The 23,900-nt window shown below is 37.2% G+C and overlaps 1 protein-coding gene and 1 long non-coding RNA gene across 3 annotated transcripts in view; one reads left to right on the plus strand and one right to left on the minus strand.

Annotated features, from left to right (window-relative positions):
• LOC139674491 (uncharacterized) overlaps positions 1–161 on the minus strand; it is a 14,345-nt gene extending 14,184 nt beyond the window's left edge. Inside the window, exon 1 of the long non-coding RNA XR_011698306.1 lies at positions 31–161. This is a non-coding gene — a long non-coding RNA (uncharacterized lncRNA). The remainder of the gene's footprint in view (positions 1–30) is intronic.
• The window catches only part of SP4 (Sp4 transcription factor), a 24,976-nt gene extending 1,076 nt beyond the window's left edge, over positions 1–23,900 (plus strand). For both annotated transcript variants that reach the window (XM_071560896.1, XM_071560895.1), the window contains exons 2-6: positions 571–671; positions 1,152–2,700; positions 18,083–18,311; positions 18,546–18,745; positions 19,857–23,900. In XM_071560896.1, coding sequence (XP_071416997.1) covers positions 591–671; positions 1,152–2,700; positions 18,083–18,311; positions 18,546–18,745; positions 19,857–20,104 — 2,307 coding nt within the window. In that variant the 5' untranslated portion in view covers positions 571–590 and the 3' untranslated portion in view covers positions 20,105–23,900. The remainder of the gene's footprint in view (positions 1–570; positions 672–1,151; positions 2,701–18,082; positions 18,312–18,545; positions 18,746–19,856) is intronic.

Genomic DNA, 23,900 nt, shown 5'->3' on the forward strand with positions numbered 1-23,900 from the left:
CTTTTCTTCCCTGCTTCTCCCCCTTCTTACCCCGCTTTTTTCTCGGTGCCCCTCCACCCATCCGTGCTGCTTCCTCTTATGCCCCCTTTCTTCTCTTCCTCCCCTGCCTACCCCTCCGGCTTGCCTCCTCCGTACCTCCCTCCTCCATTCCCCCTTTCTTCGCGAACCCTCCCTCCTGTGCACATCCCTCCCTCCTTCATTCCTCTTTTCCTCCCTCTTTCCCTCCCATGCACAACCCTCCTCCTGCCCCCTAAAGCATCGGCGGCCACTGAGTGGCCGCCGATGCTTTAGGGGGCAGGAGGAGGAGGAGGGTTGTGGGTGGTTTTTTCCTGCTGTCTCTGGGAGAGGAAACCAAACCTCCCCTTTTTGGGTGTTAACTCTCCAGCCCCCGTGGGTTGGGTTTCAAACCACGTTTCTTCGGACTCGTTCTTTTGTAATAATGATTTGTACCGTTGTTTTTATGAAGAAGCAAAGGCGACAAACTGAGAACCGAAAAGGATATGCTCGTAGCTTTTGTTTTTGTATACATGAAGGTGAATAATTAACCTGTTATACTTGATATTTTTGCAGATCAAAAGAAGGAGGAAACTATGCCCACAGAGGGAGAGAAATCTCCCGAGGCAGAGAATAACAACAATAATAATAAAAAAGGGAAAACTGGAGGCTCACAGGTAAAGAACAAACACTCAAATAGGGAAGTGCCCAAACTATTAGCATTTAAAATTAAATGTTCAGCTAACAGTGTTTCCTGCTCAGGGCATCTTTTTCTGGGTTGGATGAAACACAGTTGGTTGGGTGCAAGGTTTTTACTGCCTGGACATGTTTGATTGTATTTTGCAGTGATCAGCTTCTTTACATGTAATAGAAACATTTATTAATTTTTTTGTTTATTTTAGGGGTGAAAAAAGACTGAATTGAGCATGCAGTTGAGATCCTGGCTTTCACATATTCATTGATAAATAAGGACTTTTTAGATATTATTTCCAGCAATTCATACTTCCTTGTTAAGAGCTGTATCGTTGGTGTCAATGCAGAAGCACCTTTTTTTTGTTGGGTTTTTTTTTTTGCTTCCTGTGCAAACTTTAGCGCTCACTTCTGGTGGTTCAAACTCATGTGGTTCTGAATTTGTTGTTTTCTCTCTTTATGGACAGGATTCTCAGCCTTCACCTCTCGCTTTGTTAGCTGCCACTTGCAGCAAAATAGGAACTCCTGGTGAGAATCAAGGAACTGGACAGCAGCAGATTATTATAGACCCAAATCAAGGTTTGGTGCAGCTTCAGAATCAGCCACAGCAGTTGGAATTGGTAACAACTCAGCTTGCTGGAAATGCTTGGCAGCTCGTTGCTGCTGCTCCTTCTACTTCAAAAGAAAATAATGTTGCTCAGCAAGGTTCTTCTGTTGCCTCAAATGCAGCAAGTCCCTCCAGCAGTAACAATGGAAGTGGATCTCCTTCAAAAACTAAATCAGGCAATTCTTCTGCAACAAGCCCTGGACAATTCCAAGTCATTCAAGTACAAAATCCAAGTGGTAGTGTTCAATACCAAGTGATTCCACAGATTCAGGCAACAGAAGGTCAAATCAATCCATCTAATGCTACTGGTCTACAAGATGTACAGGGTCAAATTCAGCTTATACCTGCAGGGAATAATCAAGCTATTCTCACAACTGCAAACAGGACAGCTTCGGGGAATGTTATTGCTCAAAACCTAGCAAATCAGACAGTTCCAGTCCAAATTAGGCCTGGTGTTTCCATACCACTGCAACTGCAAACTATTCCTGGTACTCAAGCGCAAGTTGTGACAACCTTACCCATAAACATTGGTGGGGTAACCCTGGCATTGCCTGTGATTAACAGTGTTGGTGCTGGAGGAAGTTCAGCGCAAGGTGGCCAGTCTACCGAGAGTGGAGTTTCCAATGGAAATCAGCTAGCATCTACACCTGTCACTTCTGCCTCTGGTAGCACCATGCCAGAGTCTCCTTCCTCATCTTCCACCGCTACAACCACTGCCTCAACATCTCTGACTAGCAGTGACACACTGGTAAGCTCTGCAGAAACAGGCCAGTACACAAGCACAGCAAGCAACAGTTCAGAGCAGGCAACTGAAGAACCTCAAACAACTGCTACAGATTCCGAAGCCCAGAGCTCCAGTCAGCTTCAGTCCAATGGACTACAGAGTGTGCAGGATCAGTCAGGTTCCCTTCAGCAGGTCCAAATCGTAGGTCAGCCTATTCTGCAGCAGATACAGATCCAGCAGCCTCAGCAGCAGATTATTCAGGCCATTCCTCCACAGTCATTTCAGCTCCAGTCAGGGCAGACTATTCAGACCATCCAGCAGCAGCCATTGCAGAATGTTCAGCTGCAGGCAGTGAGCCCAACTCAGGTGCTTATCCGGGCTCCAACTTTAACACCATCAGGACAGATCAGCTGGCAAACTGTGCAGGTTCAGAATTTGCAAAGCCTTTCAAATCTTCAAGTTCAAAATACTGGGTTACCCCAACAATTAACCATTACCCCTGTGTCTTCAAGTGGTGGCACAACCATTGCCCAGATTGCTCCAGTGGCTGTTGCTGGTACCCCCATCACTCTGAATGCTGCACAGCTTGCTTCAGTACCTAATCTTCAAACAGTAAGTGTTGCCAACCTGAGTGCTGCAGGTGTTCAAGTTCAAGGAGTTCCTGTTACCATTACCAGTGTTGCAGGTGAGTGGTCTGACAAAATTTTGGGTTTGTTTTGGTTTTTGTTTCTGGTTTTTTTGTTCCATTCGTGGTGGGTGATTGGGTTGTTGTGCATTTCTTTACTATTGCAAGAATAACAGATGGTTTTAAATTGATCTCAGAATTTTCTGTAATAAACATTAAATGCTTAGCTGTGAGGAAATCTCTTACATATATCACTAAAATTCAGATTTTAAAATAGCTGAAATTTTTGCTATGAGCTAATATTACCAGTTGCATCAATTGAAATGGAACTGTTTGTATTTGATAAACTGTACTTACATGATTCTGTCCTCCATCTGACTAAAGACTTGGAGGCTCCAGAGGCAGATGTGAGACTTTACTGTTAGAACTTTGATATGTTTGAAAAACAAGAAAAAGCTTTATTCACCCAGGGAGTATTCCTGATCTCAGTATGGGGGATGTAGAATGAGAAAAGTGACTATATCTGAACTGGAATACCTTATGTTGTGGCCTGCATTTGTATGGAACTACGTGTTGCATCCTGCACTAGCTCCTAAATTGTTCCTTTAAAAGTTGGAATTCTCCAAAGAGATTGAGTGGAATAAAGTGTGCTCATGCACGGCATAGATTCTGTGATTTGTCTTTAAATAAAAACAACTGGTAACTCTACCTCAGTACTTGCTGATGAACTTTTGATATGTATTATAAAATGCCTGTTTGGATATGCTGGTCTAATAGTTGGTAAGGGAGCTATTAAAAGGCTCTAGGCTGGATAACTGAACTTAGTTCTATTCCATTCAAGGTCTCTGCAGTGCCCCACAAGTGCAACTCTATATGTAAAATTTGCCAACTTTTAATGTTTCAGATAAAACTTGATTTAGGTGGGTGTTCTCTTTGCCAGCTTGGTAACTGCTTACATAAGCTTGGGTTTGTCATACAATTAAAGTCTTCTGTTGTAGTAGTTACAGTAAACTCTTGCCTTAACAATTGTAGTCACAGTTTTTACTATAAAACTGTAAGAAAAAAACTTACGTGTAACTACTGTCCAATCTGCATAAGCAAAGGTTAGTATCATAATGACTCTTAAACTGTTTGGGTTTTTATAATCGTGTTAAGATGAGAAATGTTTAACTGGGCAAAGAATTGTACTCTTTAATTGAAATATTTTTGAGGAGACTAAACTTAGTTTCATAATAAGAATTTTGCCATTAGGAGAATTTCATCTGCTATGGCACTTTTTGGCATTTAATGGCATGCTGAAATACTAAGAGCTGAGTTAGATGCACTAAACCTGCCTTGTTTAAGGAGTATCACAGAAATGTCAGTCTGGGTAATCAGAATTAAAATCTTGACCTGGTGTTTAGTAATGGTTCAAAGAGAAGTTTGGGTTTGCAGGAGCTGACCAGCTGCTACATCTTGCAGTCCTATTTGCCTTGAAACACTTTTTTTCTTGATGGGAAGGTGCTGGTTGACCATTGTAATGAACAGGAATCTCTAGTTTGATAGTGGAGTCTTCTTAGGAAGCCTGCTTTGAGAACAGCCTGGATTGCAGGTACAGGAAGAACCTTCCTGCATTCAGTGTTTTTCCCTGCTAACTAATGGTGTATAATATAATGGTGTACAAGTGTTTAGTACACACTAACAGGTATTAGAGCAAGAGATTCTGAGTCTCATCCCTCTCGGTTATATTGACCTTACTCTGCTTGCATACTATGTCTTTTGGAAAACAAAGGCATTGAGGTTTGTAATTGAGGATGAAAGAAGGGGAATGAGTCACAAGCATGGTCCTGGACAAGCCAAGCCTTAGTCACACAGTGTTTGTATGTTAACTAGATTTAAGCTTTGTGACCACTGAATTCCTCTCCACTGTGCCCACTCACCTGCACACACTTTAGGTAGGCCTTATGGCTGTTTCTGTAGCACTTATAATTTTATACTGACAGGAGTGAATCATGGAATAGTTTGGATTGAAGGGGATCTTTAAATGTCATCTAGTTCAACCCCTTTACAGTGATCATGGACATCCTCAACTGGATGAGGTTGCCCAGAGCCCCATCCAACCTGACCTTGAACATTTCCAGAAATAGGACATCAACCACTTCTCTGGGCAACCTGTACTAGTATTTTGCCACTCTCATTGTAGAAAACCCTCTTCCTTATGTCTAATCTAAACCTACCCTCTTTCAGTTTAAGGCCATTTTTTCTTTGTCCTATCACTACATGCCCTTGTAGAAAGTTCCTCTCCAACTCTACTGTAGTGCCTTTAGTACTGGAAGGTGCTATAAGGTCTCCCTGCAGCCTTCTTTTCTCCAGACTGAACAACTCCATTTCTGTCAGCCTTTCTTCATAGGAAAAGTTCTTCACCCTTACAATCATTTTCTGAGCTTTTTTCCTTTCTGTAGTCAAAAAGGTACTATTGCTTCCCCAAGACATGAGGTTTTGGGGAAAGAGCAAGCTTTGTGAATGCAAGAGATTAGTTACAATTTCCTTCTCTTATCTCTGCTTCCGTCTTGTGAAACTTCCTACACTCTGGAAATGGGAGACACGGTACCATGGAAAGGAAAGTGAAGACCATTATGTGCAGTCCTTAATGTGATACTAAGATTTCCAGGAATCAATGGTTATGAAATAGAAAATTACAAACATGCTAAGATCTAAACTTTGCTTATCGCTTAAAAAGAGTTAGCTGACTTGATCAGGGCTATTGACTGCCTCAGATTTGTTGGGTTTTATTTGAAATTTGTTTTTTATTATTCTTACAGCAAACCGTTTGTAAAAATAAACAGCTGTTACGTCAGTATCTGCAGGTATTTCTATTCTTTTCTGCAGTACCTGAGCTTGCCAGTGTGAAGTGTCTTGAAAATAAGTTGAACTCTCCAGAAATGGATCATTTGCCACAAATGAGCAGTGGAAGTAGGTGTTAGAAATGAGCCATATGGAGGATGTCTAGAAAATGTTAGGGAGAAGACATGCATTGATTGAGGTGCTCTGAATTTGATAGGGGAAGAAAGTTACTTTGTCTTTCCATCAAACCCCATTGATCAAGACAGTTGAGTTTCTAGGAAAAAAAACTTTAAAATTCACAATAAATATTCATTCTTGTGTTTCTGTCATGTTTCTGTTCTGTCAATAGTATTTTTCCTAGTTATTTCCACAGTGAGGTAATTTAGGTCCTTTTTTTCAGTAGTAAATGAAATGCTAAAACAAAACAAAATTCTTAGTAATTATAATAGAAATGTTAAGCTACAGAATAACTGTGAAAAATGATGAGGTTTGTGCTTATTGTTGATTTTTGTTGTTGTTGTTGTCTCTTTGGTATTTTGTTTTGTCAAATGGATTCTAAATTCCAAAAGAGAAATACTTCACATTGGGATGAAAAAGATATTAAAAATTGTATAGTAAATATTGTATTTTGGTCTGCTTTTTATAACCTGTGTTACTGAAAACCTACTATAAACCCAGAAGGATATATGTGTGTTTGGGGTTTTTTTGTTGTGTTTTTCAGTTAAAAGTTTGAACACTGATCTGGGTAAGTATTATGCTTGGGGTTATGTGTTGCATGTAGTCAAAAAGCAAGGCAAAGCAGAGAAGTTCTCACATCCTTTCATTTTATGACCTGAGGGAGAACTCCTTCAATATCAGCGATGCAGAGGTAAATGACTTTATTACTGTGACTGAGCACTGACACAGGTCGCCCAGAGAATCTATGGACTCTGGAGATACTCAAAAGCTCTCTGGACATGGGCCTGGACAACTTTCTGTAGGTAGCCCAACCTGAGCAGGGTGGTGGGACCAGCTGCTTTCCAGAGGTCCCTTACAGAAGTCCCTTACAGTCTACACCATTCTGTGACTCTGTGAAATTTTGCTAAGATGTATAAAGTCAGTTGAAAGAGTAATTAAATGTACAGAAAAGAGCTGGATGAAAAGATAAAAACTAAGTTTCTGAGCCTTAAAACCAGATATTTAAACAATTATTTAATTAAGAGCTAATCAAATAACAGACTACATAAAAGCAATTGTGTTTACTTGAACATGCAGGGATCTACAGATACCTGCTCTCCTGTGAGATCAATGCCATCATGGCCTTTTAGCAAGCTAGTTCTGTACAACGTAAATTGCATTTCTTCTATGTTGTGTGACTTGTTTTGTACTTGGTTTCCTGTGGAAAAGTGCAGCCTGGGGAAGTATAGGTGGTGATCTCCTGAATTTAGCCCCTGTGAGACTGGGAACAAGCAGGTACTACACAGTACCCTTGCCTTTTTTCAAGACTTCTGCTATGAGAGTTGCAGATGCAAATTCAAAGGATTCCTATACCCAGCTCCCATTCCCTTCTTAATACAAGGTGTATTTTGCCTTTTTAAAGTTTATTTTCAGGCCCATCCAATTGTCAAGATGTGATAATTAACAATATATAGGAAAATTACTTTAGTACTAGATGATTCTAAGAAAAATATACAGTTCATAAAACAGTTTTCTTTTGGTGGGCCAAACAGTGTTGGTTGGTTTTCAGGTTTTCTTTGTCCCTCAGAATAAGTCCTGTTCCTTATGAGGAAAAAAGTAGTAGATCAAACTCCTATGTACCTTAATTGTACATCTCGAAGTCGTTTTGTTACATGATGATGGAGGCTTTTGTCCCATACAGAAGCTAATGAGACACCTTTGTTGTAGAACAGTGAAAAATATTACTTGTATTTTATGTATACGTGTTCCAAGCTTTTTTACTTGCTTTAGGCAAAAGTCACCAGATTTCAGTATCTAGTAACACAAGTTCAAGTCATTAAGATGAGTGGCCTGAATTATGGGGAATTTGGAGTTCATCCACCAAAATAACCTGGAGCAATGACTTCTGTTCAGTGGAACAGTCTGTTGCCTGGCACAGATACAACTGGATAGTTTTAAGTCTTTTGCAGGAATATGCTGTGGACTCCAAAACAGTTATTAATGACAATGAAATCCAATATTGAGTGTTCTTACTGGAGTACTTTAAAAATGTAATGAGCTTTGCCCTTCTGTTTCATACTCCATGGTAATGTGACTTGCTAAGACATTTCCCTCTTTGACCAGATCCTTTCACTTCACTGCAATTAGGAGTTATGCAATTTGTCAGTACCTTGAGGTCTCCTGATTTCTTGTGCCTTTTCCCACTTGTCTGCATCCAGCTTCTGCCTGTCTTCAAGGCTTTTTCTTCCCTTTCCATCTTTATTAACTCTTCTTGTAGTCACCAGTTTTAGGGCTTGCTGTTCTAAGACTGAAGACATTGTTTAGATATTACTATAATACTGGATCAGAGTTTGCAGCGGCATTTGAAATGTTCTACCAAATTCTTTAAATAGGAATCAAATGCATAAGATGAAATGTATGTCACTCAGGAATAGTGACTGGAAAAAGGGAAACATCACACCTGATTTTTAAGAAGGAGGCCCCCGAGAACTACCAATCAGCAGCCTCATCTCTGTCTGGTGAGCTCATGCAAGTTATGTCAAGGCATATGGCTGACAGAGGTGATTCAGAAACAGCCAACATGTCCCAAATCTTTATCAAACATGGCTTTGCAAAGGGAAAATCTGATGGCCTTCCAACAGAGTGACTGTATTGGTAGGTAAAGGAAAAGCAGCTGATAATCATCTGTTTCAAGTACCATGACTTAGGTAAGGACTTTGATGTAGTCAATCACTTGGAGAGACACTTTGGTTTTATGGATGAAACTATTTGATCAATAAGGAAGTGGCTGGAAGGCCACATTCAAAGAGTTGCCATCAATGGTTAAATCTCCAGATGGAGGTCAGTAGTCAGTCATGTTCTTCAGTGGGACCAGTACTGGTAGCTGCATTAATAACATTGTGGGATCAAGTTTGCAGATGGCACCAAAATGAGTGGTGCAGTTGATGTGCTTCAGGAAAGAGATGCCATACAGAGGGACCTTGACAGGCTTGAGAAGTGGGCCAATGTGAACATTACGTACTTCAGCAAGGCCAAATGAAAGATCCTGCACCTGGGATGGGGCAATCCGCAATATCAGTGAGTGATGAACTAATGGACTGAGAGCAGCTCTGTGAAGAAAGACTTGGACATATTGGCAGATAAAAAATTGGATATGTGCCGACAATGTGCCCTTGCTGTCCACAAAGCCAGTTGTGTCCTAGGCTGTATCAAAAAAGTAAGATCAGCAGTTCAAGGCATGTGATTCTTCTTCTCTCTCTTGTGTGACTCCAGCTGTAGCACTGTGTTCAGGGCTGGAATCCTGGTAGATGATGGACATGGATCTGTTACAGCAGGTCCAGAGTGGGGCCATGAAAATAATGAGAGCTGTAGCACATCCCATATGAAGACCGGCTGAGAGTGTTGGGATTGTTCAAACTGGTGAAGAGAAGACTCTTGGGAGACTTTATTGCAGTCCTTCAGTATGCAAAGGGAGCTTGTAAGAAAGACAGGCTTTTTACCAAGGCTTGCCTGTAGTCACAGCACAAATGGCAGCAGTTTTAAGCTGAAAAGGGGTAGTTTTAGATTGGATGTAAAGAAATTTTTTACTGTGAGGGTCATGAGACACTGGAACTGGTTTCCCAGAGAGGTTGTGGATGCCCCATCCATGTAACTGCAAGGTGAGATTGGGTGGGTCTTTGAGCAACCTAATCTAGTTGATGGTGTCCCTGCCTATGGCATGGGAATTGGAAGGAAGTGATCTTTAAAGGTCCCTTTGTGACCCAAACCTTTCTATGAATGTAAGAATCAAAGGTGTTTCTGACCCTGCCTGATGCTGCAGGTGATGCATACAAGAACAGTGCTTAGATAGTCTTCCTACCATTGAGCGATCTGCAGCTCAGGTCTTCCTGAGCTGTAAGTGGTATATTTTTTTTATATGTTTAATAGTCCTTGATGGATTTATTTTCTCCAAATATGTCTTTTTTGAGTCTGCCTAAGTTTTTTGCACACTCTTGTCTGCAATATATTGTGTTTTTGTTGCCGCATAAGACATGTTTTTATTTAATGTCCTCAAGTTCCTGTATTATGGAGACTTAAAATGTCTCATTCACCTACATACCACTCACAGTCTATTGTTCTCTATAATGTATGCTAGATTTTGAGGGAAGGGGAGGTGTTTAGTCTGAAGTCCTAGAGTATTACACTTACATTGTTTAATGACAGAAAATGCATTTTTGTGACATGTATCCTGTGGGTCTCCTTGCTCGTGTTAATGTTATAGTGAATATGTGTAGAAACAGAAGTGAGTGATGTAGCTAAGCAAGGAGAGGATGCCTGTGGGTATAAGGTAGATGCACTGTATACAAGTAAACTGGCAAATATAAACACTAAACGTGGGCGTCAACAGAGCTGAAGGATAGGGGTTGGATGATTTTTTTTTTAATAACATCCCAGTATTTCTCTGGATGTTCATTGACAAGCAGAATGCAGCAAAGACCTTGAAAGAAAAAAGCTGCAAGATACAGAATCTGCAGTAAAAAGATAAGTACGAAGAACAAAGCTATATTAAAACTCCCCAAACCAGGAATCTTTCTTAGTTTTTAACCACAGTATGTGACTTGGCATTCTGAGAGTGTAGATGGGAGGAGCATAGAAATGTAGCATACTTTTTCCAAAGTCATGAAAGGTCAACACTCTTCTCAGGTTGCCTTCAGCTGAGAATTGTTGCAGAACCACAGTATTCTAAGTATTATAGTACTGGCATCTTTTTCAAATGCTTTACAGTAATTACAGAAGAAGCATTTAGTCTTTTAATGACAAAATTGTTTTGGTTATGGATTTTCTTAAACTGAAATTCAAAATAGTGGCAGAAACAGTTTAACAGTAAACTGTGCTGATGAAAATAAACTTGCCTTGGTGATGGTGACATGAAAGTGTCAGTATACTCGTCCTGAACTTGATGCCTGGGGAATGCACAGTATACCTGTTCAGCTAAATTGCCAGTGGAGAATAACCTGGTAAAAACACCTCATTAAAACAAGTCTTTTTTGTCTGACCTCTGAGTAGCAAGGCATAACTTCGTCATTAGTTCTAAAATAAAGCGGGAAGGGGAGGCTTTTCAACAATCAAATTTGCTCATAATTGCCAGGTAAAATAGGTCTATCATGAGCTATTTCTATGCTATAAACTTTAAGAATAAAATCTAAGTTTTAAAGTCTTCAGAGAAGAATGTTACTAAAGATGTATTTCCATATTAGATTACATGGTTTTATAATAATGTTTCATCAATACAGACACATTCTCTGAGAATATTGGGTTTTGTCATCCCTTCTCTCACTGCCTATTGTCAGAAATCAGAGCATATTTTTCTTTTTTAAAGGGTGCTTAGATCTGCACTAAGCCAATCTTCTTTTTCTTCCATTACCACCTGGCACGAGGGAAAGACAAGAAGCATATTGAAAATCTGATTTCAGTAGCTTCCTCACTGTAATTTGTATTATGAAGTACTAAGCTTGATGTGATTTTGGTGCTGGTACATGAAGTAATTCTTACTGGATTAATGTATTAAAAACCTTTAATGGCAATGGTGATTATTAAAAAATCCAACTATATTTGGAATGGCATGTTGTGTTCTAAGGAGAATATTCATTTCAAGTATAAGCAGTGTTATTATTGGGGGTTGCCCTGTGCAGAGCCAGGAGCTGGACTCGATGCTTGTGGGTCCTTTCTAACTCAGGATATTCTGTGCTTATTTAATAACAACTATATTTTTCAATACAACTACTGCACAGGAGTGTGTAACATAATGCGATTTTTATAATTAATATTTTGCTCTTGTCGTGACACTTCACAGAAACAGTAGCTCTGGACACCTGCAGCCTCTTGAGAAATGTAGCATCTGAGTGCACACAGGTTAGTTTGGGATGTGGTTATATAGTTGTTTGGATTTCTATATACATCCCTTCTTGAGATGTTTAATACTACTGGGAATTCATACTACGGAGAGTCCAATACCTTGATCAGATGGTCTCCAGGAAAAAAATTCACCCCAACATGCATATTTAATCTTCATAGATTGGCAGTGTAGTATTGTTGTAAACAGAAAATTACCAATTAATATCCTCCTGCCAAAAAAGCCTTGGGATACATGTTAGATACAAGTTTGACTTTCCTTGATTATAGTTTCAAGTGATGATGTGACCACTTTTCCCTTGAGAAAAATACAGATGTTTAAGAAATATGGGCCTTGATTGTCTTGTTTCTTTGCTCATCAGGAAGTAACTGACAAAAATATGAAGCTCTTGAGTTTGTTCTGATCTGAAAAAGAAGATGAGGTATACGGTTTATAGGATTAACAGTTACAGAAGGTGTCAGAACTTCAAAAGGTTTGGATCTTAGAGATTTACATGGCCCTGCTTTTGTGACTCTGTACTGTGTAGTTTGGTTGGTCCTTCTCTGATGAAGGCTGTAAGAAAATTTCAGTTTTTACATCTTTAATAAGATAAATTAAATAAATGAGTCTTAATACTGGTTAGCCTGTCTACCCATAGGCTATTAATAAAACCAGTGCTTGTGTCTTAACACTTAGTCCTACTGTATAAAATCTTTGAAACTGTTTTATGAATCATTTTATTCTTGATAATAACTTTTAATCATCTTACCCTTATTTTTTACTCTTAATGAATTATCAACTGCTATACAATTTAAGCTAGCTTTAAAGTCAGCAATCTTTCTTTCTGTTGATAGGATTTTCTGTTTTCCACATATGTATGGAAACTAATCTGTTAACTAAGCTCTTCTGTGCATAGAGGCATATTTACTCTTATCTTGATCAACATAATGTTTCATGTATCCAAAATGTTTATTTCAAGGACATTCACGAACCTTCTAGTCAAGTGTAATATATAAGCGCTAGGTACACTATAGTCAAAAACCCATAAAACCAAAAAGAAACCCAACTCAACCCTCCTAAGTCCCAAAATCCAAAGAGAGTACTGGAAACTTAGTTTGTACTTTTTCATGTCAGCCTTCTTCTGAGCTTTCAAGATTCATCTATGACTATTTCATGGTAGTACTCAGAAACTGAATAGAGATTCAAAAAAAGGTGCTTTCTGAGACCAGTATTTATGTTTCTATAGGGTAGAAGTGTGTAAGATCGGTGCTTCTTTTGGGTTTTTTGGGGAGTGGTGAGTGAAGGTTGTTCTGTTTCATTTTGTTTCAGTTCATCAGATATTAAACTCCTCCTTTAGTCAGTGTGGACACTGACAGTCTACAAGTTTCTTTCTAGTCCTATCCTTGTTGAACAGTTAGGGGTAAGAGTTGAAGGAATTAAATGGGCCACATTCGGTTGTGATTATAAGCTGTAGAGTAATCAGAGAGTTGGGGCAAAGTGATGGGGTAGAGGGAGATATTCCATAAAAGTAAAACTAAATCCTTCAGTTTCTTAGATCTGCCACTAGTTTTCCATGCAGTGTATCTGAACTTGGCAGCACAGTTGGTGCTTGGGTTTTCAGTCATTTCTTCCTCTAAGGTTCAGTATGAAGGGAACTACTTGTGTTCATCCGCAGAGAAGTGTTCCTGAGCACTCATCCTAAATACACTTTCTTTTTTACTATTTATTCAATTATGATAAAAATCAGGGACTTTTTGGAAGAGTCTCTTGCCTTTAGTATAACAAGTTATTTTTCTGATTCAATCTTTCTCTTTAGAGAAGCTAATAAATTGAAGATATTTTTTTCCATTTGAAGTCACAGTATTCAGAACAACCAGAGATTGTGCCTTGCTTTAACTGAAACCACTACTTGGTTTTTCAAGACTAATTTTGTGAAATTGTAGCTCTGTGCTTGATTTTTATTCTGGTTTTCTATAGGACTTTCTGTGTTGTATTTGTGGTGGCTCTTTCCTGTGTGTAATAAAGTAATAAAAAGGAAACTTGCTTTTAGTTTAATGAAAGATACTACCAAGAAACTTCTTTGCTGGCTCAAAGTACAGCAGTGACTTCAGGTTGTCCTAAAGCACTTTGGTAAAGCCTCACCTGTTTGAAAGTCATTAAAGTATCTTTGTGAAACTTTTTGGACATGGGTTTGGTTTTGCGTTACCAGTAAGATTCTTGCACTAAAGGAGACTTCATTTTTAAACCCCTTAAACTTTTTATTGCCTTAAATTTCATGAATTTAAGTGGTATTTTTAGCAGAAATTAAGCTTAATTATGATGCTGTTCGGTATCTTTTTTTAACACATTGAGATATAGGAAGGTTTTGAAGAAGATAAAAAGTTCTTACAAATCTTGTCAAAGTTGGCCATGGGCAAAAGGTAGAAACTTGCTGCAGTGCCCCTGCAGGAAGTAGAAGAAATGTCTATGTCTAGTTGACACTACAGTTTGCACTGGAAACTGCCTGCTTGTAGTAGCATTTGGACACAATGCTGTGATTGGTGATGACCTAAATTTCTTGTACTAGTGGGGTGAATCTGTCTGCTCTGTCTGCCTCAAACTGATCTTCTCTGCAGAATGTGAGAGTCCCTTGCAATCAGTGCTTGCACAGTTTCTGTTTTGGGGAGTTCTTTTGTCACATATTGTTTCTTCACAAGTCTTTATCAATCACTGCTCTAGAAGAGAGAGCTGAGTTGCCTTCATACTACATCACCTTCTGTGTAAATACTGAAACTCACTCTTGTCTTCACATCTATTTAATTTTGAAATATGATTTGCACATCTTACTTCAGCATGAAACCTCCTGCCTTGTAGATTATTTCTTTTTTGAATAAATAAAGAGGTCTACCTATAAACTAGTACCACAGACTTTATTATAATGTGAAAATCTTGTTTATATCTTAATAAAAGTATTAGATTTATTATATAGACATACTTTATAAATATATAGGTATTACATTATTATAAATTATCGGCATGTCTTTGTGGAAAAAGAATATTAGAGTAAAAGATATTTTCAAGCTAACTATACCTGGTATATGCAGGACAAGGGGAGATAAGAAAATTCTTTTTATCCATTGCTTTGCATCAGTAACTTGTTAAAGGTGAGTTGCTGCATCAGCTCTGATGCCTGTAGAGCTTTGGAACTCTGCAGGCCATCATTAACTTCATCTGTGCTGCAGTAATAGGCATTTAAATATGAATGTTAACTGCAACCTCCTGTTTGCTTTTTAGAATATGCAGTTGAGTAAATTTTTTTTAGCCACTGTGGCTCCAGGTACATTTTGCGAAGTGTTTCTCAGATTTTGCAGTAAGGTGCACCCTACTGAGAGAACTCTCATTAATACTGTCATCTTTTGAATTAATACTGTCACCTTCTCAGTGTTGGTTGCCCTACAGCAACAGGAAATCTGTCAAATGGTTCTGATGAACTAAGTACCAGAACCTACAAATGTCCTTTTCTTAGTCTTAAATTTCTTATGTGTCCAAGGTCCATTTTTCTAACACTTGAGTCCTGTGATTTCTGCAGATCGTTAAAGTTAAGTCCTTTTCTTCCTCTTCTGCCCTGTTTGTCTCAGAAACTCATTTTTCATGTTTGCTACTTCAGGTGAACAAGAATAGGGGAGTGCAGGTGCAGCGTGTAGTAAGAGGAAGCTTGAATTGTGATGGATGGCCAAGCGTAATAACCATGATCGTCTGCAGTCAATCACTTTGTAGAAAAGTACTTCCTAGGTACCATGCATCAGCTTTCTTTAATTATCCAGATGCTGTTATGGGAGTTACTATATGATTGAGATATTTATGTTATGTATATATACACATACATATCTGTATCTTAATATGTATATTATTTGACTTCATAGTAAATACTTAAAATTGTTGAATTTTCTTGCATGAATGTGCTACAAACTCCTGTATGGGAAAGTATATGTGAGTTGTGCCTGCTAAGATGCAGTTTTACTGCAGAATTGGAAAGCTGGGCAAGCAGTGCTGAAGAATAAAGGATGTACAATCATTTACCTTGATAATCCTGTATCTTGTGCGAATAATTGGCACATTTACTTAATGGCTTAAATGGGAAAGACTGGTGACTAAAATGGTGCAGGTTCTTCTGAGAAGCTCAAAAAATTTCTAGAACATTAATTACATTCAGTCATAATCATATATGTAATACTGCAGTGAGTGCAAAAAAACAAGTCTTTTGCACTTGATTTGCATATTAACCTGTGGTCAAATAAATGGTTAGTATCCAAAAGAAAGAGAAAAAACGAAATGCAGTGGAGTAGTGGGTATCAGTGTTATTTTGTATCAGTTATTTTGTAATATTTTGTTGTAACTTTATGTCCTGACAACATATTCTGTAAAGTTCAGTCATACACAAGTTCAGTGATGATTTTCTCAACCAAAATATTTCACAATTTCAGAACATCATTATTAAAGAAATCATGGGAACTTGAGAAAAACTTTATCTTCTAAAAGCAGGTGTAAATGTGCAGTGTCTGCTTTGAACACTCACATAGAATAACACAGATGAACTCGTGTGACTTCGTTCCCTCATCTAGTGATTTGTTTAGACCTCCTTCTGAAACCTGTGTTGAAACTTAAGGGCTCTTACTTATTGAAAGGTTTAATTATGAATGGTGAGGTGCAGTCATATCAGGTCTTGTGGTTTGGAGTATGTCAGCAAGAATCAATGTCAGGTGATCTCATGACTGTAGCAAAATTTTGGGAAGGCTTTAAATGGTATTTTAATGCCCCCAGTAAGAAGTTAAATGGAATACTTTTAATAGGTCTTTTTTCTCCATGTAGAAAGTGTCAGGAGATCATTCTATTCTTCTATAGAAAACATTAACTCAACCACCAATTTTTAGAATAAATGGGTTTGTTTGTTGGGGTTTTTTCAAATAAAAAGCTAATTTATACCTAAATCCTCTCAACAGAAAAATCCTCATTTTTATCAACTTTTAGAGGTAGCCCTGATTTAATTTTAGTAGGCTGTTGACAAACTCATATCAGCATTTAACTTTTCTCATTATCTTTCCCTGGTAGGCTTGATTTAAGAAATAATGAATTTTTTTATCTTAATAAGTACAAATGATGTAAAAGTTAAAGCCTTGAGTGATCCATAGTGGATAGTATATTGTTTGAAAAATCAAAATCCCATACAACTCAAGACTACAGCAGGTTTATTTTGAGATTTAAGGTATGTTCTTTCAGTTGTTTTTTTTTTTTTAATTTTCTGATTTTGATTTAGGAGAAAAGATTGTTCAAGTGGTCCAAAATACATTCATTTTATTCTCAAGGTTCTTTCTTCTTGTTCTTTAGGTTTAACAGCTTTAAAATAAGAATAGATAAATTTCTGTCCTGTAGACCACTAGTGTGGTAGCTTGTTGGGATGTCTCAGGAGTTCAAAACAAAAATTAAGCCCAGGAATTACATTATTGAACTTCCCAGTGTTTTCTGATAACTGTGTAAATCTCTGACAAAGAATATTTGTTGTATATGTGTGCTTCCTTTAGTTACTCTTCTACCTAAAAAAATTAGATTTGCATATTGGCCTGGTTCCTTGGCAACTTATATGATACTTGGAGAGTTTCAGACCCTTCTGTTCTGAGTTTAGTAAGTGGAATCCAGCGGAAGGGATTTTAAAATACCAACTCCATGTAATTAATTTAAAGAAGAAAAATCAACATTCACATTAGGAAACATTATAACTAGTTAATCCCATCTAAAGTGCAGTCATTGAATTACTGTTTAACTGAAAACATATGGATAATGTAATTTTCTGCCTGAGCAATTTTACTTGACATTTTCTCTTTTGGATTTTTATTATCATCTTTATGGTCATTGTGAGGAATTTCTACTCAGATGTATCACTATATTAAGTTTAATAACTAGATTAAGGTTGTAGATCAGTCGTGTGTATCCTATACTTCAAGATACACCTAGTCCGCACATGTAGGAAGGAAAATATAGAATAGGCTGTGTGTCAGCAGTGGTACTTGGTATTCTGAAGAAGTATCAGAAGACCCTTGTGTGGTTGGCTGTTTCATGACTTGGAGAGCAAAAGTTGGTTCGTATCAAATCAGCACAATATGCTGGGTTTTTAGAAATGCTAAACAGGCTTCCCTATAAATGTGGATTGTTCAGTTCCAGCAAGCATTATGTGCTCGACTTTAATCACTAGTCATGGGGTGAGAAAAGGAATCGTCCTCCTCAGGGTTCAAGTGCCTCAATTCACTCCTTACTTGAAAAGCCTTGGTTTGGCAGTCCAGGGAAAGGTTGCATTGAAACTTTGATATCAATTCAAGAAAATCAGAGGGAAAGACAAAAGGAAGAGAAAATAATCCTTTTCAGCTGAGTTCTGACCACAGACTGGTTGGGTTACAGGACTTTTTGCTCAAATAGGACTTTGTGACATAGATGGAGTCATCCTTCTAACAGACTGTAACAGTAAAGGATAATTCTTAATAATAAAACGTATAAAATTTATTGGTGCATTTCATTAATTGAAATGACTAACAAAAGGTTCAAACACTTTCTATTTTACAGGTCAACAGCAAGGACAGGATGGAGTAAAAGTACAGCAAGCCACAATAGCTCCTGTTACCGTAGCAGTAGGTGGCATTGCTAATGCAGCAATTGGTGCTGTTAGTCCTGATCAGATAACACAAGTGCAGCTGCAGCAAGCTCAACAAGCTTCTGACCAGGAAGTCCAGCCTGGCAAGAGACTGAGAAGAGTTGCCTGCTCATGTCCTAATTGCAGAGAGGGAGAAGGAAGGTAAATGTAAATTTTATCAGTGTATATTTTAGCATATTATCACAGCTTGCCTCATTTGGGCATGAGATTGTCTTACATTGCCTAGATTTTTAATGCTTTCTATTAGAAAGTATGTTTGGGGGGGGGGGAGTTTAGATGGGACTATAATTTTCTCTATTACATGAAATGTTTTTCCTAATAGCTTAGAATATTTTAGAATATAACTACTTACCTGTTTAAATATGATCTTTTTAGAGGCAGCAATGAACCAGGAAAAAAGAAACAACATATCTGCCATATTGAAGGATGTGGAAAAGTTTATGGCAAGACATCTCATCTTCGAGCACATCTGCGCTGGCACACCGGTGAAAGGCCATTTATATGCAACTGGATTTTTTGCGGCAAGCGATTCACAAGGAGTGATGAGTTACAAAGACACAGAAGAACCCACACAGGTCAGTCAGCCCTCTCTGTATGCACAGTACAGCAAGTCTGAATCGTAGTGGCCGTAGTTAAACAGTGGTGTCAAAGTTACCTGAAAACTACTCTTAAATGTAAATAAAGTAACTTTAAAATGAGGAAGTGGTAGATTTCAGTTTTCATCAATTCAAGCTGACTGTGAAATATATAAATAAAATGGAATCTGTTTCAATGGTTCCTCTGTATCTAGGCTAGAAAAAGATGATCATCACGGATAGCTGATGTACATTAGCTAGTGACTGATGTAAATTTAAGAAATTCAGATCAGAAATTTAGATTATTTAGAAATTAAGAAATTTAGATCAGGCATGTAGCATCGGTCATGGACCAGGGGCATTATTTCCTCACTTGGACTAGCTCAATCCTTAAAAAATTTGTTCATCTAGTCCATATATTACATTTGGACTTCCTTGAGAAGTTTCTTGAATTTCAAGTGGGAAGTGATAAAGCAAATTCTCTTAACAGTTCAGACTGGAAAAGTGGACCTTTTAGAAGCTGAAAATTTTATCAGACTTCATATTTCTAGCCCCACAACAAGGTTGTGTTCCCCTCCCTGTCCTTCCTCCCCTAACTTAGAGCACCAGATATCTAAGTGCTAATTACATCTGAACACTGATAGGACCTTTTAGTCTGTTGAATTTGTCTCTTGTGAGGGACATTTCATACATCCTCATGGAGCATTGGGATTCATGTTTCCAAATTCCCTTCCCATCTCTGTAATCTAAATAACAAAAGTATTCTTAAAAAATGCTACCATGTTGTTCTTTGAGGGCTTTTACCTTCCTCACTCAGTTAGGTTTATGGAAGTTCATGGAAATTATCTGGTGATCCAAAATTCAAACTTCTCACTGGATAATCACAGCGTAGCAAATAATTGTTGAGAACCTTTTAGTGGTAAAGAGTAGATTGCCAAAAGCCTGTGACTGAACAGAATGCACCTGGAAATCTGTCAGGTAAAAAAGAAAACACTGTATACCTTTAAAGGCACCTCAAATGTCGAATAGAGTAAGATCAGATTCAAATGATCAAACAGTGTTCAGTGCTCTTATTCAGTAACATTTTGGTTTTGTTCTTCTTTTAAAAAAGGTGAAAAGAGATTTGAGTGCCCAGAATGTTCTAAAAGGTTTATGCGAAGTGACCATCTCTCGAAACATGTCAAAACTCATCAGAACAAGAAGGGTGGTGGAACAGCCCTTGCTATTGTTACCTCAGGAGAACTGGACTCTTCAGTTACTGAGGTTCTTGGTTCTCCAAGAATTGTCACTGTTGCCGCCATTTCTCAAGATTCAAACCCAGCAACCCCTAATGTTTCAACAAACATGGAAGAATTCTGAAAGAATCATTTATATGGACATCTAGTGCTGCACTTAAGTTTACATACCTTTCAGGATATGGAAGTGGGCTGGTAAAGTGGATTACAGAGCAGGAAATAATTTTTTCAGTCATGACTTCTGTAAGTGTTCCAGGTTGGAAGGTCAGCATGGGAAGTGTACACCGGTGCAACAAGACAAAAATTTCAAAAATACAAACAGCGCAAATTGATGATTGGATAAACAGATGGAGGAATAATATTTCCATACTGTACTTTTTTAGTTATATGCCTGTATATTCTGTAATGATTTTAAGTGAACTTTACCCCCTATTTTAGCACTATATGTTAATGTGTTTATGAAATCAGATAGTATCAATATAAAACAGGGTGGACCTTGACTAGGATTAATACCATTTGATGAAGATACTTTGTTTTTAACATAAATTTGTAATATTTTCATGAGAGTATCCTTTTCCTGTAAGGCACAGCCAAACTGAATACAGGATGAACAACAGTGGATATATTTTAGGTTTTTGCTCAGTTCATACATCACATGAGTTAATTTTGGCCATCTTTTCTCAAGTTTTGGAACTACTCAAACAGCAGCTGGAATGATGCATGCTGCGAAGTGGTTCTGAGGTGGACCTCAGATTAATTTCGACCACTACATTATAGTAGTGTACATAAATGACAATCAGTGTTTTAATTACTCTCTTTGTGTAGAGAGCTAAGGTTATGTAGAATTAGTGTATACAGTAGGAAAGATAAAACCATAGAAAGATATTAACATAAGATTTTACAAAAGTAATGTTATCTTTATGTAGGATGAAAAAAATTGTGTCAATTTTTTTTGTTAATTCACTTCATTACATATTTCCCTACCCATGGCAAGGAGGTTGGAACTAGATGATCTTTAAAGTCTCTTCCAACCCAGATCATTCTATGGTTCTATGGTTACGTATTTTAAAACATCTTTGGCCCATCTCTAACTTATCAGTAACTTGAATCTTAAAAACTCAATTTTAGGTATTTAAATGTTTTAATTTTGTTAGAATTCATGAAAATTAATCAGACAGTTGAGTGTTGTAGCTCATTCTCCAGTATCTCCTCTCTGTAAATACTAGTTTATTATGTTGTGGTTAATGTGCCGAGTTCATTGTGCTTTGACTTAAAAGCCAAAGAAAAGAATTAATTATCACATTTTAATGGAGGAAAAAAAAGTAAGTAAACATTTCCTCTCTTTTCCCCTAAATATTACTGTCTCTGTTTTCTCTTCGAGGATAATATGTGGGCTGGTAATAAATATCTGTTACTTACCAAATCTTGTACTGAGCCTTCAGCGGGGAAAAGAGAAATATTGTTATCATTTTGCAACATGAATTTTGGTTTCAAAGGTTTGGGTACATTTTGAGATGTGACAATGAATATAGAGGAAATGATAAAAAAACACCACCAACAAAAACTGTGGTTTTTTGTGGAAACTGCAGTACATACAAGGAGTAAAGATGGCCAAATATTTCATACTTAAGATTTTTAATTACTTCCCATAGGCATAAATGTAACTTTTTACATCTAAAGGCATTTGTTAATAAATTCTCATGACCAGTTTTTGAAGAGATTTATACATCAAAATATTTTTGACATAAGGAAGTACAGTGCAAGAAGGATAAGACATTTTTTTCCCCTGCAAATCACAGAAGGAAGAATGTGTGTGGTAGCTGTTGGTTTCTGGGACATAACAGATACCCTGTGCATTCCCTCAAAAACATATACTTCTCATCTGAACACTTTCTCAGTCTTGTGGTGTTTTCTGTATTTTTGAAGCAAAAGGAATACCAATCATTGTTTACACTGTGTACACTTCAGGCCAGCCCTTTGTAGCAAAATACTAAGCTGAGGGTATTTTATACTTTCAGTTTACATAAAAAGCTTTGAGATTAAAGAAAAGCAATTTTACACTGTGGTTATAAATTTCAAGTTTCTTAAAGCTTTTTTAGACTTGTAACAGAGTCTTTCAATTTTAGTTGGGTTTTGTACATTATTTTGTATATTTTATTTAAAGTACTCTTAACTGGTGTATCTGGATTTAAAATTTCAGAATCAATTAGGTGTTACATTTAATACAGATGAACATTAGGTAGTATTAACTGTTAATTTTATTATATAGGAAATGAAACGTCAAATATATATTTTATCATTATGCTTCACAATCAGTGCTCTACATTTCTTTATGCAAAGAAGAACTTTCCTAATGTTAGTATCATGTTTCCTAAACGTTAACAGTTTTTGTAAACTGAAATTACAAGCATTCTGCACAACCATTTCATATGTAATTTTTTCCATGCATACTTAACGTATGCGTATAGGAAACAGGTAATTTTTAATGAATCCCTATTAGAGATATATCAAAATCTAAATCTGTTTGGCTTCATAGCATCCCAGGTACATTAACTTGTGTTAGCAGGTGCACATTTTACCGCTGGAATTAGAAACATTTTGACAGTCTGTTCTGCATACCATTCTGAATCCACTTTTCTGTCTTAGAAGGATCGTAAATTTCAATGTCCTTTATTTGACTCAGTGGGATATAGCTGTTGTAAGTAATAGGGCACAGATGTGCAGTAGTATCTTGTTTAATGACATTTCACTGTTCATTCCCTTTGCCACCGTTAAAAATTTTGCTTTATTGTAATTATCAGTGCGAAGTGTATTTACCATGGTAGAACTCCAGTGTTAGAATAGTTTTTTTCTTACAATATATTTTCTTTGGTTATGTTTGTGTATGTGTTGCCGATTACATTAGCAATTGGTGTTAAGTCATTATTTATCACATTCTTTCACGAGAGCAGTAATAAAAGTGTGTAATCTAGGAGAAAAAGTTAATTTGTCAAAGTTAAGTAAGCATGATGTTTAGGTCCTATTTTTCAATTTTATAACTGTTTTATTGTAACAATATTTGTATTTAAGTCTTCATTTTAATGCCTTGTGGTGTTTTTTTATGCATGTCACTGAATTGTCATCCTGCAAGAATTGATGTGCAGCATAGGGTATTAAATCTACATAATGATTTTGAAACAGAAAAATAGTTGATGGTAAAAATGTAAATGTTTTGCAAAAATTCCTTATAAAAAGTTTTGTAGTAATATTTCACTTGTAAATTTTTCTAAAAAAATGGAAAAGGAAAAAATGAGAGCAATGTTTCCCCACGTCTAGAATTTAGAAATTAATTCTGCCAGCAAAGCCTGTAAGGCATTAATCTGACACTTTTACAATGCTGATTTGTATAATTTTTGGTGAGTTTGGAACTAAAATCATGTACAAGTTGTTGCCTGCAATAACATTTTGCAAGTAACCTATTAAAATTCCCTTGAGTTTAAAAGGTTTCTTCATTTAATTGCTTACAATATAAAGCAGCAATAAATTATGTTTGTGTGATAATCTCTTCATCAAGAACACTAGAAAACAAATGCTTCTCAATGGGGAGAGGTTGGCAGCAGCTTCTGGATTTGTGTAATTAAGACCTGTACTTGCTGGTCAGCATTTCCCAATTGGCACACTCCCAGCAGGGAATCAAACCAGCAGATTCTAGCTCAGCGTGAGTTCTGTGGGGTTTGTTTAGCCCTTGCAAATGGAAGCTACTGTTATTCCTGAACATACCAAAGGAATAACCAAAGGGAAAAATTCTCTTAAGGAATATGTATACAGACACAAAGATAAATAATAAAAATTCAAAAAACCTGAAGATAATTCAGTTTGAAAGAGTTAAATAATAGATGTATCAGTGTATTGCACACCAGGAGTGAGTATCACAAATAAAT

Source organism: Pithys albifrons, chromosome 7 (genome assembly GCF_047495875.1).
Source record: "Pithys albifrons albifrons isolate INPA30051 chromosome 7, PitAlb_v1, whole genome shotgun sequence".
In the NCBI taxonomy this organism is placed as follows: Eukaryota; Metazoa; Chordata; class Aves; order Passeriformes; family Thamnophilidae; genus Pithys; species Pithys albifrons.